Raw genomic sequence first — 14,779 nt, forward strand, 5'->3', positions numbered from 1 at the left:
GCAGGGTTGGCTCGATAAGAAAGAGGTTCTGCACACATTAGAAGAACTCCATTCCTTTTTGCTACCTCTTCTCGCCAGTTTATTTGGGGTAGATAGAATAATAATCATGGGAGATTTTATCTCTTTTACTCATGTCTCTTAGATAAACAGCAACATTGGCACAATTGTGGGATCCAGTTGATGTGTGACCCTCACCATCACCCAATAAGGAAAACATTTTTTAAAAATGCACTTACACAATTTATCACAAACAAAGAAAAATGGTCAAGGAAGGTATTCTTGAAAATGTATCCAACTTTTAACTGTTTTAACATTTCAGTTAATAATTGAGATTTGACCATGTATTTTGGTCAATGGTGTAAGAATTAACATTAGAATTAGATTGTAATTTCATAGAATCCCTACAGTGGCCCATCGAGTCTGCACCGACTCTGTGAAAGAGCCCCCTAACTAGGCTTACTCCTCCGCCCTATTCCTGTAACCCCACCTAGCCTGCACACCTTTGGACTGTGGGAGGAAACCGGAGCACCCGGAGGAAACTCATGCAGACACGGGGGGGGAAAGTACAAACTACACTCCCAAGGCCAGAATTGAACCCGGGTCTCTGATGCTGTGAGGCAGCAGTACTAATCACTGTGCCACCGTGACGCCCCTTTGAAAAGAGAATATCATTTACAGATGAATAAAATTTTCATTCTCACTTGACATTCTTCTCAGTTACCAGAGGTTACAAAAAAAAAAAAAGAAATTCCTTGAAAACCTCCGTTAATGAACAATTGCAACAGCATGAAAGGTATCTTAACTGAAACTAGAGCTCATCAAAGTTTTTACATTAATTTTAAAATCACAATGGCACATTTCAGTTAATTTAGCAACTTGGCATTCACTAAATGTATTTGATATTTGGATTTTCTACATATTTTAATTAGCTTTCAGTCTTAATGTTGTGCATGAGTTGGATTCTTTAGTGTGAAGACAGGACTTGGTCTCCATGAAGAACCATAGAATCCCTACAGTGCAGAAGGAGGCCATTCGGCTCATCAAGTCTATACCGACCCTCTGAAAGAACAATCTATCTAGGCACACTCCCTCCCGCCCTATCCCCTTAAACCTGCGCATTGATCATGGCCAATTCACCTAACCTGCACATCTTTGAACTGTGGGAGGAAACCGGAGCACCTGGAGGAAATCCATACAGACACAGGGAGAACATGCAAACTCCACACAGACGGTCAGCTGTTAGCCTCATTAATTTTCCCAGCTCTTTTGCTTTGCTAATATAATTCCATAGTTCTTTATTCACATTAGACTCTGGGTTCCCTAATTTTCCACTGTTATTTGTGTCTTCCACTGTGAAGGGCTATGTTACAAAGGGCTGGATTCTCTGCCTCGCCACATTTCCGTTTCACCCCCCGGCGGGATGCTCCGTTACTCCAGCTGGTCAATGGGGTTTCCCACTGTGGGGCTGCCCCACTCGGTCAGGAAACCCCCTGGGCTATCGGCAAATCGAAGCATCCCGCCGGCAGAGAATCTAACCCCAAATATTTGTCTTTGCCATTTCCTCATTCACAAGTATAATTTCTTCTGTTTCTGCCTGAGAAACTGAGAGATTGCTTCCCCTTGTGGGAGAGTCTAGGACCAAGGGCATAATCTCAGAGTAAGAGGTCATCCATTTAAAACAACAATAAGAAGGAATTTCTTCTGAGGGTAGTGGATCTATGGAATTCTTTATCGCAGAGGACTGTAGAGGCTGGATAGTTAAGTATGTTCAAGGCCAAGATAGGCAGATTTTTAATCAGTAAGGGAATCAAAATTAAGAGTTATGGAGATACAGTGGGAAGGTGGAGTTGAAGATTATCATATCAGATCATTCATGATCTCATTGAATTGCGGAGCAGGCTCGAGCTGAATGGTCTACTTCTGCTCCTACGTCTTATGCTTCTAATGGACTCTTGTTTACTTTCACTAAATTCTCTCCTTTAACATACTTGTAAAACGTCTTATCTATTTTCATGTTTTTTGCTAGTTTACTCTAATATTCTGTCCATGCTTCATCAATTTCTTTGTTATTATTCATCATTGATTTTTAAAACCCTCCAATCCTCAGGTTGACTATTTTTTTGGTAACATGCGAGTCCCTTCTTTTAATCCGAGCATCTCTAGTTAACATGGATCGACCAACTTTCCAGTTGAATTTTTCTGCCGAAAGAATGTATATTCTTTGAGAATTGTAGCTTATTTCGTAAGATGTTTACCAATACTTATCTATGGTTATATTTTTTAATCCAATTCTCACTCTACCTCAGCCAACCCTCCCCTCATATCTCCATAATTGGCATAATTTCCTAGGTTGTACTTAACCATATCACTCTCAAACTTATTGTCAAACATCATCATGATCACTCTTTCCTACAGAATATTTTAGTACAAGATTAGTGATCAACACTGCCTTGTTGGTCAATACTAGATCTAAAATAGCCTGTTCTTTATTGGGTTCTTGTCATATTGTTAGAAAACGGTTTCAAATGCATTCTGTGATCGTCCTATCAAACGATCATCAGCATTGGAAAGTTAGCAAACCTTAAAAGATGCAGAAAGAAATGTGTACAGTTGACTGAATGTTGGTTTGTACAGCAAATATTTGTGAGGATTCTCTCGTTTTGATGGTTTTTCTGTTGGCTCCTGGAGAGAAAAAAAATACATAATGCAAACCATATATTTTCCGGAGTTACTGGCTCCCTTTTGCAGCGCGGGAGTTTCCACAATAGGCTATATACCATTCCCTATAAGTTAACATATACCATTCCCTGATTCAAGTCAATCTGCCCATTCAAACTGTTCAAAATTTACCTTAATAAAGAACCACTTCTACTAGGCTTGAAAATTATTTTTGCAGTCCAACTCAAAAAAGTAAAACACATTTTTCTTAAACCACACTTTTCTTAAACCAGAACAGGATCGATAAATTTTAAAATGCCATATAATTGCTCAGGTGACTCATGGATATGTAGAATCATGATTTTTACACTCATTGAGGAAGCCTCGACCAACGAAACTGAACAAATACACCATTAGAATTGATGCAGCCACACAAACTTTTCCTGGTAAATCTTCTTTCCCTCCATTTCTGCCAGCTTGAGACTTTTAAAACTATTTTTCCCCTTCTTCATTTCTCGCTTTTGCACACTTTCACAGCCATAAATTGCACTTTGGTACCTCAGTGAAATAGGTTTAGTTCTTGCACAACCTTTGGTTGTGTGCACTATTCACTGTGGAAGACAGCGCAACCAGTCTCGATTTGGCACTCATATACTTGGTGAATTACTTTCGCCTTTCTATTTCGGGAAAGCTGTACATAATTATGATCACCAACAAATACCTCAGCAAGGAATTGGGAGCAAATTTGGGATGCCTAATTTTCTATGACTTATTGATGGTTATTACTTCTGAATCATCAGGGGAACCTGTAAAGTTTTATCTATGCAGTGGGCCAGAAGTATGGAAATTCACAACTGAAGTTATTAAAATTTTACTGCTCGGCAACTGTATTGAATAAATATTTGCGATGGAAAAGGGCAAGAGTGAAATTAAAACAAGATCTACCCAACCACAAATATTCATCCTGTTGGTCAAAAGTAAGTGTAATTAATAGTTTTGGTGGAGAAATCCAGTGCTCCTTTACACTGTCAACTTATTTCAGATTGACTGACCTGTGGACCCCCATTCAAGCAAAGAAAAGAAAAACAGCAATGTCATAAATAGGTTTTCTGTTCCAATAGATCAGCAATAATAATTTTATACCAATAAATTTTCTAATTGTTAATTAATAGGAAATTCTGACAGGAAAGCTTCAAATGGAAGATGGTAAAATAACAAAACATTTATCTGAAGTTTTGAGATTATCTGCCATTTGTATGGAACACCAAACTGCAAATGAAAATCTTAAAAATTATTCAAATAAAAGCAAAAAATGTTGCAGATGCCAGAGGTCTTAAACAAAAATATAAAATACTGGAAACAAAGCAGGTCAGTCAACATGCGATGCGAAACAAATAAGTTAGAGCTTTGCATACAAACCTTTTTTCTGTTTTGAAAGATTCACACCCAAAATGTTAAACTTATCAGACCCCTTCACAATTCCCGACTGGTCTGTTGTGTTTCCAGCATTTTCTGTTTTGTTTCCCTAGTTATGCCATACTATTTTTTTTCCTGACCCCAACTTGGGTCTTGCCTTCTTTCCACAGAGAAGCCATAGTACACAATCACATTTAAATAGTTAAAGACCTATTTAGATTATTTCCATGTTTGTACATCAGCATTGCCTTAAAAGGTTAGCAGCAAAACATAATCAAGTTGCACATCAAAACATGCATAAGCAAAATCAGGTAAAAAATCAATTGGTATTATATACGTTGTGCATCAGACTGACGATATAAAATTCCCCCCCAAATACAACTTGTTGTGTGTGTCACTATCTTGGGAAAACATATTTCACCTGGTTCTGGTTTAATTTATCACACAAATTAGAATTTGCTTCCATGTTCAAAAAAATCATCGATAAACTCAGCAATCTTCACTCACCTGTGATCCAGTCTTGTTTAATTGTGAAGCCAAATTAATGGGTTCCCGTTCCAGAGCCTGCAGCATTCTGAACATGTCAATAGTTAACTCACTGAACTTAACCTAAAATTTTAAAAAGAGACTCAAGTAAATGTACAGAACAACAAAAACTGACATTGCCACATTACCAGCATATCTAATGATACAGAAAATCGCTCAACTTCTTTTTAAAAAGAGCTTGTATTCAATTTCTACTTGGCCCCAAAACAGGGAATGTAAGATCTGTGCTCATACTTTTTCTGGAAATGAATGAAGTAGATGTGACAGCGCACAAACTGCTACTACATGTTTGCTACTACAGGAATTCCTGGCCCAGGTCCACCAAAGCGGAGGAAGAGCATCTGGGAAGGAGTTGAAAACCTCGGGTTTCATCACCGATCTGAAGTCAAGCATCAAAAGCAAAAGGTGTGTGTGGAAACCCGGGCACCCCATCCACCCACTCCTTCAATCACCGTCTTTCCCATCTGTGACAGAGACTATAGGTCACGCTCTGGACTCCTCAAGTCACCTGGGAACTCATTTTTAGTATGGAAGCAAGTCATCCTCGACTTTGAGGGACTACCTACGACGACGTTTGATTTGTTCTTGAATGACTATAATCTATGTTAATTCCACTTGAAAGGGGTTTGTCCTTCAATAGTCCAACATATAAATTCCAATTGGTTGCAAGTTTGATTCTCAGTCTGTGCTAGTTGTTCATCTCATATGGGGCAATTAGAGCTCTTAATATTCACATACACATTTATTTTCTTTGCTAGGTACACCCGTTCAGATGCAAATGCTACTTTTACTTTCAAGTTTTTTGTTCGTTTGGAAGGGTTTGACTACCTGATCCACTGACATTTCCTGATTTGTTAAAAAGATGTGTACTTCTGCGAAGCATGGTTTGTCCTGCAGGGAGTTTCCGCTTTAACCTTCACTCCAGTTGGGGAAAAAGGGTATTGCACTGTTGCCTTATACCATATGGTATTCTGTTCAACAAAAATTGGGAAATGTTCCCAGCAAGAATTAAAGGCTAGATTTTACTGACCACCGCAGTTCCCACACACTTCCCAGCTAAAAGGTCAGGGGGAGCCTGTCCATGATCTTGATGGCTACCCATTGCAATTTAACCTTGGGACTAGCATTAATTTTATTAAGGCAAGTCTGCCTCCCCTTTTTCAGGAGGAAGTGCCACCTTAGAGAGCTCTTGGCAAATCGGATGGCCAACAAATTTGTAGTCTGCGGCACCAGACAAGAGCAGTGGTTACCACTCGCACGACAGGCATCCCACCACACCAAAGAGCCTAGGTAAGCTTGTCTTTAATTATTTTGTGGAGACTTCCGGTTGCGGCTATGCAGAGCTAAGTCGCAAGTTCGGCAGCTCCCGCTTGGAACTGACTTTTGGGCTCTTTTCAGGGCCCCCAAACGGCATTTATTCAACATTTCCCGGTGTGGGAAGAAGACTGCAACATTCCCCCGACAGTGTATGGCTTGGACCAGGAGCGGGGCGACTAAAAAAGTGGTGGTGAAGCCAAAGAAAGTGCGAGGGAAGAGGAGCAAGATGGCGACGGGCGGGGACCAGGCATCGTGGATGCAGTGGGCGCAGGAGCAGCAGGAGGTTATCCAGCGCTGCTTCAGGGAGCTCAAAGCGGACCTGCTGGAGCCGATGAAGGCTTCTATTGATAAACTGCTGGAGACCCAGACGGCCCAGGGGGTGGCGATCCGCGAGGTCCAACCAAAGATCTCAGATAACGAGAACGAGATCTTGGTCCTAGCAGTAAAGGTGGAGGCGCACGAGGCACTCCACAAGAAATGGCAGGAACAGTTCGAGGAGATGGAGAATCGGTCGAGGCGGAAGAATCTGCGGATCCTGGGCCTCCCGGAGGGGCTGGACGTGGGGGCCAACGTGGTCACCATGTTAAACTCGCTGATGGGAGTCCTTCCAGGGGCCCCTGGAGCTGGAAGGGGCCCATTGAGTGATGGCGAGGAGGCCCAAGGCTAATGAGCCACCGCGGGCGGTGTTGGTGCGGTTTCATCGGTTTGCTGATCGGGAGTGTGTACTCAGGTGGGCCAAGAAAGAGAGGAGCAGCAGGTGGGAGAATGCGGAGGTTCGAGTATATCAGGACTTGAGCGCGGAGGCGGTGAAGAAGAGGGCCGGGTACAACCGGGCGAAGGCGGTGCTGCACAGGAAGGGGGTGAAGTTTGGCATGCTGCAGCCGGCGCGTCTGTGGGTCACCTACAAGGACCAGCACCATTATTTTGAGTCCCCAGAGGAGGCGTGGGCATTTGTTTAGGCCGAGAAGCTGGACACAAACGGAGGGTCGGGGTGGGGGGGTCAGGTGTGGGGATGGTCGGGGATTGCTGTTGTTGTGTTACATTTTGACCGGGGGGGGGGGGGGGGGGGGGGGGGTTCTTTGTTCTGGTTCAGTTTTGGTTCGGTGTGGTTGGGCACTGTTTTGGTTGGGTCTGTCAGGTGCGCACTCGGAGGGGGGCAAGTAAACAGAGTAGGGGGTGGATGGCCGGTAGGGGGGATGGGACCCTGCGGGGGAGGGGGGAGGCCCGAGTCGGGGGTGAGGGGACTGGGCCTGTAAAAGGAGCTGCGACAGAGGAGGTGGGGCCGGGCAGGTGGAAAGCGCGGGCTTTTTCCCGCGCTGAAGGCTGGAGGAGGTGGGGTCGGGACGGGGAAGCGCGGGTTTTTTCCCGCGCTTGGGATGGAAGGGGGAGGCGGAGAGCCTGCTGGTGGGTAATGGAGGGGGAGGGGAAGTCCCACAATGGGAGGAGTCGAAGAAGAGGCAGGAGCGGCCGGGGTCAGCAGGAGTCAGCTGACTTGTGGGAGTGCAATGGGGGGAGCAATGCAGCTAGGAGGGGTCCTAGCTGGGGGGTGGGGGAAAACCGGGTTGCTGCTGGTGTGGTCAAGGGGGAACTGAAGCGAGTAGAGGGTGTTGGGACGGGGGTCTGCCGCCATGGGGAACGGGCCGGGTGTGGGCACGTGGCTGGCCGAGGACGGGTTATGGCTAGTCGGCGGCGGAGGGGGGCGGGTAGCTGATCCGGCTGATAACCTGGAACGTAAGGGGGCTGAACGGACTGGTAAAGCTGGCCCGGGTGTTCGCACACCTGAAGGGGCTGAAGGCGGATGTGGTCATGCTCCAGGAGACACACCTGAAGGTGGCAGACCAGGTAAGATTGAGGAAGGGGTGGGTAGGCCAGGTGTTTCATTCGGGGCTGGATGCCAAAAACCTGTACGCTCCGAACTGGGACGATGCGGGTTTAATGCGGCGCATGTTGGGTCGGATCCCGGACTTGGAAGTGGGGGGCCTGATAATGGGGGGGGCTTTAACACGGTGTTGGATCCGGCACTGGATCGCTCCAGGTCGAGGACGGGTAGGAGGCCAGTGGCGGCTAAAGTGCTGAGGGGGTTTATGGACCAGATGGGAGGGGTGGACCCTTGAGATTTGCAAGGCCGGGGGCTAGGGAATTTTCATTCTTCTCGCACGTTCATAAGGCCTATTCCCGAATAGACTTTTTTGTTATGAGCAGGGCGCTGATTGCGAAAGTAGAGGATACCGAATACTCGGCGATAGCCAGTCCGGATCACGCCCCGCATTGGGTAGACCTAGAGCTGGGGGAGGAGAGGGACCAGCGCCCATTGTGGCGCTTGGAGGTGGGGCTGTTGGCGGACGCGGAGGTGAGCGAGCGGGTCCGAAGAAGCATAGAGATACCTGGACGCCAACGATAACGGGGAGGTCCGAGTGGGGATGGTCTGGGAGGCGCTGAAGGCAGTGGTTAGGGGAGAGCTGATCTCCATTTGGGCCCACAAGGAGAGGAGAGAGCAGAGGGAGAGGGAGAGGCTGGTGGGGGAGATGGTGAGGCTAGACAGGAGGTATGTGGAGGTGCCGGAGGAGGGACTGTTTAGGGAGAGGCGTAGCCTCTAGGCCGAATTCGACCTGTTGACCACCAGGAAGGCGGAGGCGCAGTGGAGGAAGGCCCACGGGGCGATTTATGAATATGGGGAAAGGGCAAGTCGGATGCTGGCGCATCAGCTTCGGAAGCGGGACGCAGCTAGGGAGATTGGGGGAGTTAAGGATTGGGGGGGGGGGTGTGGAGTGGGGTTGGCAACAATGGGGTCTTCAGGAACTTTTATGAGGAACTGTATTGGTCTGAGCCCCCACTGGAGGAGGGAGGGATGGCCCCCTTTCTGGACCAACTGAAGTTCCCGAAGGTGGAGGAGGAACTGGTGGCGGGATGAGGGGCCCCGATTGGGTTGGAGGAGATGGCCAAAGGGATAGGGAGCATGCAGGCGGGGAATGCATCGGGGCCAGACGGTTTCCCGGTCGAATTTTACAAAAAATATGTGGATCTGTTGGGCCCGTTGCTGGTTAGCGGACCCGGTGGGGGGAATGCCGGAGGTAATGAGGATCCTCAGGGAGTTCGGGGATTTCTCAGGGTACAAGCTCAACATGCTCATTGCTAGAGGGATGGAGTTTAAGACTAGGGAGGTTATGCTGCAATTGTATAAGGTGTTAGTGAGGCCACACCTGGAGTATTGTGTTCAGTTTTGGTCTCCTTACTTGAGAAAGGACGTACTGGCACTGGAGGGTGTGCAGAGGAGATTCACTAGGTTAATCCCAGAGCTGAAGGGGTTGGATTACGAGGAGAGGTTGAGTAGACTGGGACTGTACTCGTTGGAATTTAGAAGGACGAGGGGGGATCTTATAGAAACATATAAGATTATGAAGGGAATAGATAGGATAGATGCGGGCAGGTTGTTTCCACTGGCGGGTGAAAGCAGAACTAGGGGGCATAGCCTCAAAATAAGGGGAAGTAGATTTAGGACTGAGTTTAGGAGGAACTTCTTCACCCAAAGGGTTGTGAATCTATGGAATTCCTTGCCCAGTGAAGCAGTAGAGGCTCCTTCATTAAATGTTTTTAAGATAAAGATAGATAGTTTTTTGAAGAATAAAGGGATTAAGGGTTATGGTGTTCGGGCCGGAAAGTGGAGCTGAGAGCACAAAAGATCAGCCATGATCTCATTGAATGGTGGAGCAGGCTCGAGGGGCCAGATGGCCTACTCCTGCTCCTAGTTCTTATGTTCTTATGGGGAAGAGAGAGTTGTTTGTGGTTCACCCAGGGGACCAGGAGAGGGGGATTGGCGAGTTCCCACTAAAAAGGGCGGAGAGGAGCTTCAGGTATTTGGGGGTCCAGGTGGCCAGGAGCTGGGGGGCCCTGCATAGACTTAATTTCACAAGGCTGGTGGAGCAAATGGAGGAGGAGTTTAAGAGGTGGGACGCGTTGCCGCTGTCCTTGGCGAGTAGGGTGCAGTCAGTCAAAATGACGGTGCTCGCAAGGTTTTTGTTCCTGTTCCAGTGCCTCCCCGAGTTCATCCCGAAGGCCTTTTGTAGGCGGGTGAACAGGAGGATAATGGGGTTTGTGGGGGCGCGAGGGACTCAGAGGGTGAGAAGGGTGTTCCTGGAGAGGAGTAGGGATGGGGGGGGCTGGCGCTGCCCAACCGCTGTGGGTACTACTGTGCCGCCAATGCGGCGATGGTGCACAAGTGGGTGATGGAGGGGAAGGGGCCCAAGATGTTAATAGTGAGTGAGGGATTAAACAATGGTAAAGCCATTAAATATCATGGAGAGAGGCAGCACGGTGGCGCAGTGGATTGGCACTGCTGCCTCATGGCACCGAGGTCCCAAGTTCGATCCCGGCTCTGGGTCACTGTCTGTCTGGAGTTTGCACATTCTTCCTGTGTTTGCGTGGGTTTCGCCCCACAATCCAAAGATGTGCAGGGTAGTTGGATTGGCCACACTAAATTGCCCCTTAATTGGAAAAAATGAATTGGGTACTCTAAATTTATAATTTAAAAAAGGATCATGGAGAGATGGTCAAATTCTCTCTTGTTGTAGATGGTCATTATCTGGCACTTGTGGCTTGAATGTTACTTCCACTTATCAGCCCAAGCCTGAATGTTGTCCAGGTCTTGCTGCATATCGGCACCGACTGCTTCAATATCTGAGGAAATGTGAATGATTGTGAATGGTGCTGAGCATTGTGCAATCATCAGCGAACATCTCCACTTCTGACATTATGTTATGGGCAAGTCATTGATGAAGCAGCTGAAAATGGTTCGGCCTACGACACAACCCTCAGGAACTCAGTGCAGCAATTTTTTGTTGAGTTGGCGGCGTAATGGTATTAGTGGTATTGTCGCTAGACTAGTACTCCAGAGACAAAGGGTGCTCTGGGAACCTGCATTCAAATTCCACCAGATGGTGAAATTTGAATACAATAAAAATCTGGAATTAAACGTATGCTGGGGGCTTCCGGGTGCGGCGATGACCAGCTGAGTCGCACATTTCGGCAGCTCCCTGTGAAACGGACTTTTGGGCTCTTGATAGGAGCCCCAACGGCAATTTTGACGGCTAAAAACACTGTGCGGTAAACCAGAAGGGAATCCCCCCTGGATACGGATGGAAAAAGGAGAGGGAAGTGGCCAGATTGCAGTGGATCCTTTAGAACAGCGGCAAGGAAGGCAAGCAAAAACCAAGATGGCGTCGGAAGGTGGCAGTTTAACATGGGGCCCTGAACAACAAGAGTTCTTGAAATGCTGTGTGGAAGAGATCAAAAAAGAAATGAAGAAAGAGCTGTTGGCCCCGATACTACAGGCGATCGAAGGGCTAAAGGAGGAACAAAAGACCCAGGAGCGGGAGCTTCGGGTCGTGAAGGCAAAGGCAGCCGAGAATGAGGACGATATACAGGGCCTGGTGGTGAAGACGGAGACGCAGGAGGCACATCAGAAACGATGTGTGGAAAGGTTGGAGGCACTGGAAAACAATGCAAGGAGGAACAACCTGAGGATTCTTGGTCTTCCTGAAGGTGTGGAGAGAGCGGATGTCGGGGCATATGTGAGCACGATGCTGCACTCGTTAATGGGAGCGGAGGCCCCGGCAGGTCCGTTGGAGGTGGAGGGAGCATACCGAGTGATGGCGCGAGGACCGAGAGCAGGAGAAATTCCCAGAGCCATAGTGGTGAGATTCCTCCGTTTTAAGGATAGAGAAATGGTCCTTAGATGGGCGAAGAAAACTCGGAGCAGTAAATGGGAGAACGCGGTGATCCGCGTTTATCAAGACTGGAGTGCGGAGGTGGCGAGAAGGAGGGCGAGCTTTAATCGGGCCAAGGCGGTGCTTCATAAAAAGAAGATAAAATTTGGAATGCTGCAACCGGCAAGACTGTGGGTCACATATCGAGAGAGGCACCACTACTTTGAGACGGCGGATGAAGCGTGGACTTTTATTGTTGAAGAAAAACTGGAATGAGCGGGTTATTAAAAAGAACGTTCGAACAAAGTGGTGGGGCGAATGTGGGGGGCAAAGAGGGGTTTTATGTACTAATCCTGTGATGCGGTAACTTTTCTCTCTCCCACAGGTGGTGATGGGGGGAGGAGGGGAGGTGGAGGAGATGGGGCGTTGGCCATTGGGGGCGGGGCCAAGGGAGAAGCGCGGGCTTGGTTCCCGCGCTATGATAATCATGGCGGGAATAGACAAGCAGGAAGGAGGGGGTGTCGCACAGTGCGAGCCGAGGTCACGGGGGGAAGCCGAGGTCAGCCAGAGTTTGCTGACTTCTGGGAGCAACATGGGGGGAGTAATTACGCTAGCGGGGGATCTAGCGGGGGGGGGTGGGAGGGGGGAATTACTGGGTTGCTGCTGCTGGGGAGAGGGGGGAGCTGGTATGGGAGAGGATGGGCGGGGGGGCACCGCCTGGGGGAGATACAGCTGCGTGGGAACCGGGTGAGGAGCTGGAAAAAGGTGATGGCTAATCGACAAGGGGGGGGGGTAGGAAGCCCCCCAACTCGGCTGATCACGTGGAACGTGAGAGGGCTGAACGGGCCGATAAAGAGGGCACGGGTACTCGCACACCTTAAGAAACTTAAGGCAGATGTGGTTATGTTACAGGAAACGCACCTGAAACTGATAGACCAGGTTAGGCTACGCAAAGGATGGGTGGGGCAGGTGTTCCATTCGGGGCTAGATGCGAAAAACAGGGGGGTGGCTATATTAGTGGGGAAGCGGGTAATGTTCGAGGCAAAGACTATAGTGGCGGATAACGGGGGCAGATACGTGATGGTGAGTGGCAAACTACAGGGGGAGACGGTGGTTTTGGTAAACGTATATGCCCCGAACTGGGATGATGCCAATTTTATGAGGCGGATGCTAGGACGCATTCCGGACCTAGAGATGGGAAAGCTGATAATGGGGGGAGATTTTAATACGGTGTTGGAACCAGGGCTGGATAGGTCGAAGTCCAGGACTGGAAGGAGGCCGGCAGCAGCCAAGGTACTTAAAGATTTTATGGAGCAGATGGGAGGTGTAGACCTGTGGAGATTTAGCAGACCTAGGAGTAAGGAGTTCTCGTTTTTCTCCTATGTCCATAAAGTCTACTCGCGAATAGACTTTTTTGTGCTGGGTAGGGCATTGATCCCGAAGGTGAGGGGAACGGAGTATACGGCTATAGCCATTTCGGATCACGCTCCACACTGGGTGGACTTGGAGATAGGGGAGGAAACAGGAGGGCGCCCACCCTGGAGAATGGACATGGGACTAATGGCAGATGAGGGGGTGTGTCTAAGGGTGAGGGGGTGCATTGAAAAGTACTTGGAACTCAATGATAATGGGGAGGTCCAGGTGGGAGTGGTCTGGGAGGCGTTGAAGGCGGTGGTTAGAGGGGAGCTGATATCAATAAGGGCACATAAAGGGAAGCAGGAGAGTAAGGAACGGGAGCGGTTGCTGCAAGAACTTTTGAGGGTGGACAGACAATATGCGGAAGCACCGGAGGAGGGACTGTACAGGGAAAGGCAAAGGCTACATGTAGAATTTGACTTGCTGACTACAGGCACTGCAGAGGCACAATGGAGGAAGGCACAGGGTGTACAGTACGAATATGGGGAGAAGGCGAGCAGGTTGCTGGCACACCAATTGAGGAAAAGGGGAGCAGCGAGGGAAATAGGGGGAGTGAGGGATGAGGAAGGAGAGATGGAGCGGGGAGCGGAGAGAGTGAATGGAGTGTTCAAGACATTTTATAAAAAATTATATGAAGCTCAACCCCCGGATGGGAGGGAGAGAATGATGGGCTTCTTGGATCGGCTGGAATTTCCCAAGGTGGAAGAGCAGGAAAGGGTGGGACTGGGAGCACAGATCGAGGTAGAAGAAGTGGTGAAAGGAATTAGGAGCATGCAGGCGGGAAAGGCCCCGGGACCGGTTGGATTCCCAGTCGAATTCTATAGAAAATATGTGGACTTGCTCGCCCCGGTACTGACGAGGACCTTTAATGAGGCAAAGGAAAGGGGACAACTGCCCCCGACTTCTGAAGCAACGATATCGCTTCTCTTAAAGAAGGAAAAGGACCCGCTACAATGCGGGTCCTATAGACCTATTTCCCTCCTAAATGTAGATGCCAAGGTCCTGGCCAAGGTAATGGCAATGAGAATAGAGGAATGTGTACCAGGGGTGGTCCACGAGGACCAAACTGGGTTTGTGAAGGGGAGACAGCTGAACACGAATATACGGAGGTTGTTAGGGGTAATGATGATGGCCCCACCAGAGGGAGAAACGGAGATAGTAGTGGCGATGGATGCCGAGAAAGCATTTGATAGAGTGGAGTGGGATTATTTGTGGGAGGTGTTGAGGAGATTTGGTTTTGGAGAGGGGTATGTTAGATGGGTGCAGCTGTTGTATAGGGCCCCAGTGGCGAGCGTGGTCACGAATGGACGGGGATCTGCATATTTTCGGCTCCATAGAGGGACAAGGCAGGGATGCCCTCTGTCCCCATTATTGTTTGCACTGGCGATTGAGCCCCTGGCGATAGCGTTGAGGGGTTCCAAGAAGTGGAGGGGAGTACTTAGGGGAGGAGAAGACCACCGGGTATCTTTGTATGCGGACGATTTGCTACTATACGTGGCGGACCCGGCGGAGGGGATGCCAGAAATAATGCGGATACTTGGGGAGTTTGGGGATTTTTCAGGGTATAAATTGAACATGGGGAAAAGTGAGTTGTTTGTGGTGCATCCAGGGGAGCAGAGTAGAGAAATAGAGGACCTACCGTTGAGGAAGGTAACAAGGGACTTTCGTTACCTGGGGATCCAGATAGCTAAGAATTGGGGCACATTGCATAGGTTAAATTTAAC

General features: G+C 48.5%; 1 protein-coding gene across 5 annotated transcripts in view; it reads right to left on the reverse strand.

Moving 5' to 3' along the window:
* Positions 1-14,779, reverse strand: part of scai (suppressor of cancer cell invasion) — a 246,501-nt gene that overhangs the window by 111,301 nt on the left and 120,421 nt on the right. For all 5 annotated transcript variants that reach the window (XM_072488455.1, XM_072488456.1, XM_072488458.1 and 2 more), the window contains 2 exons: positions 4,582-4,683; positions 2,581-2,682 (listed from right to left, as the gene is read on the reverse strand). In XM_072488455.1, the coding sequence (XP_072344556.1) occupies positions 2,581-2,682; positions 4,582-4,683 (204 nt within the window). The remainder of the gene's footprint in view (positions 1-2,580; positions 2,683-4,581; positions 4,684-14,779) is intronic.

The sequence above is a fragment of the Scyliorhinus torazame genome, chromosome 22, assembly GCF_047496885.1.
Source record: "Scyliorhinus torazame isolate Kashiwa2021f chromosome 22, sScyTor2.1, whole genome shotgun sequence".
Lineage (NCBI taxonomy): Eukaryota > Metazoa > Chordata > Chondrichthyes > Carcharhiniformes > Scyliorhinidae > Scyliorhinus > Scyliorhinus torazame.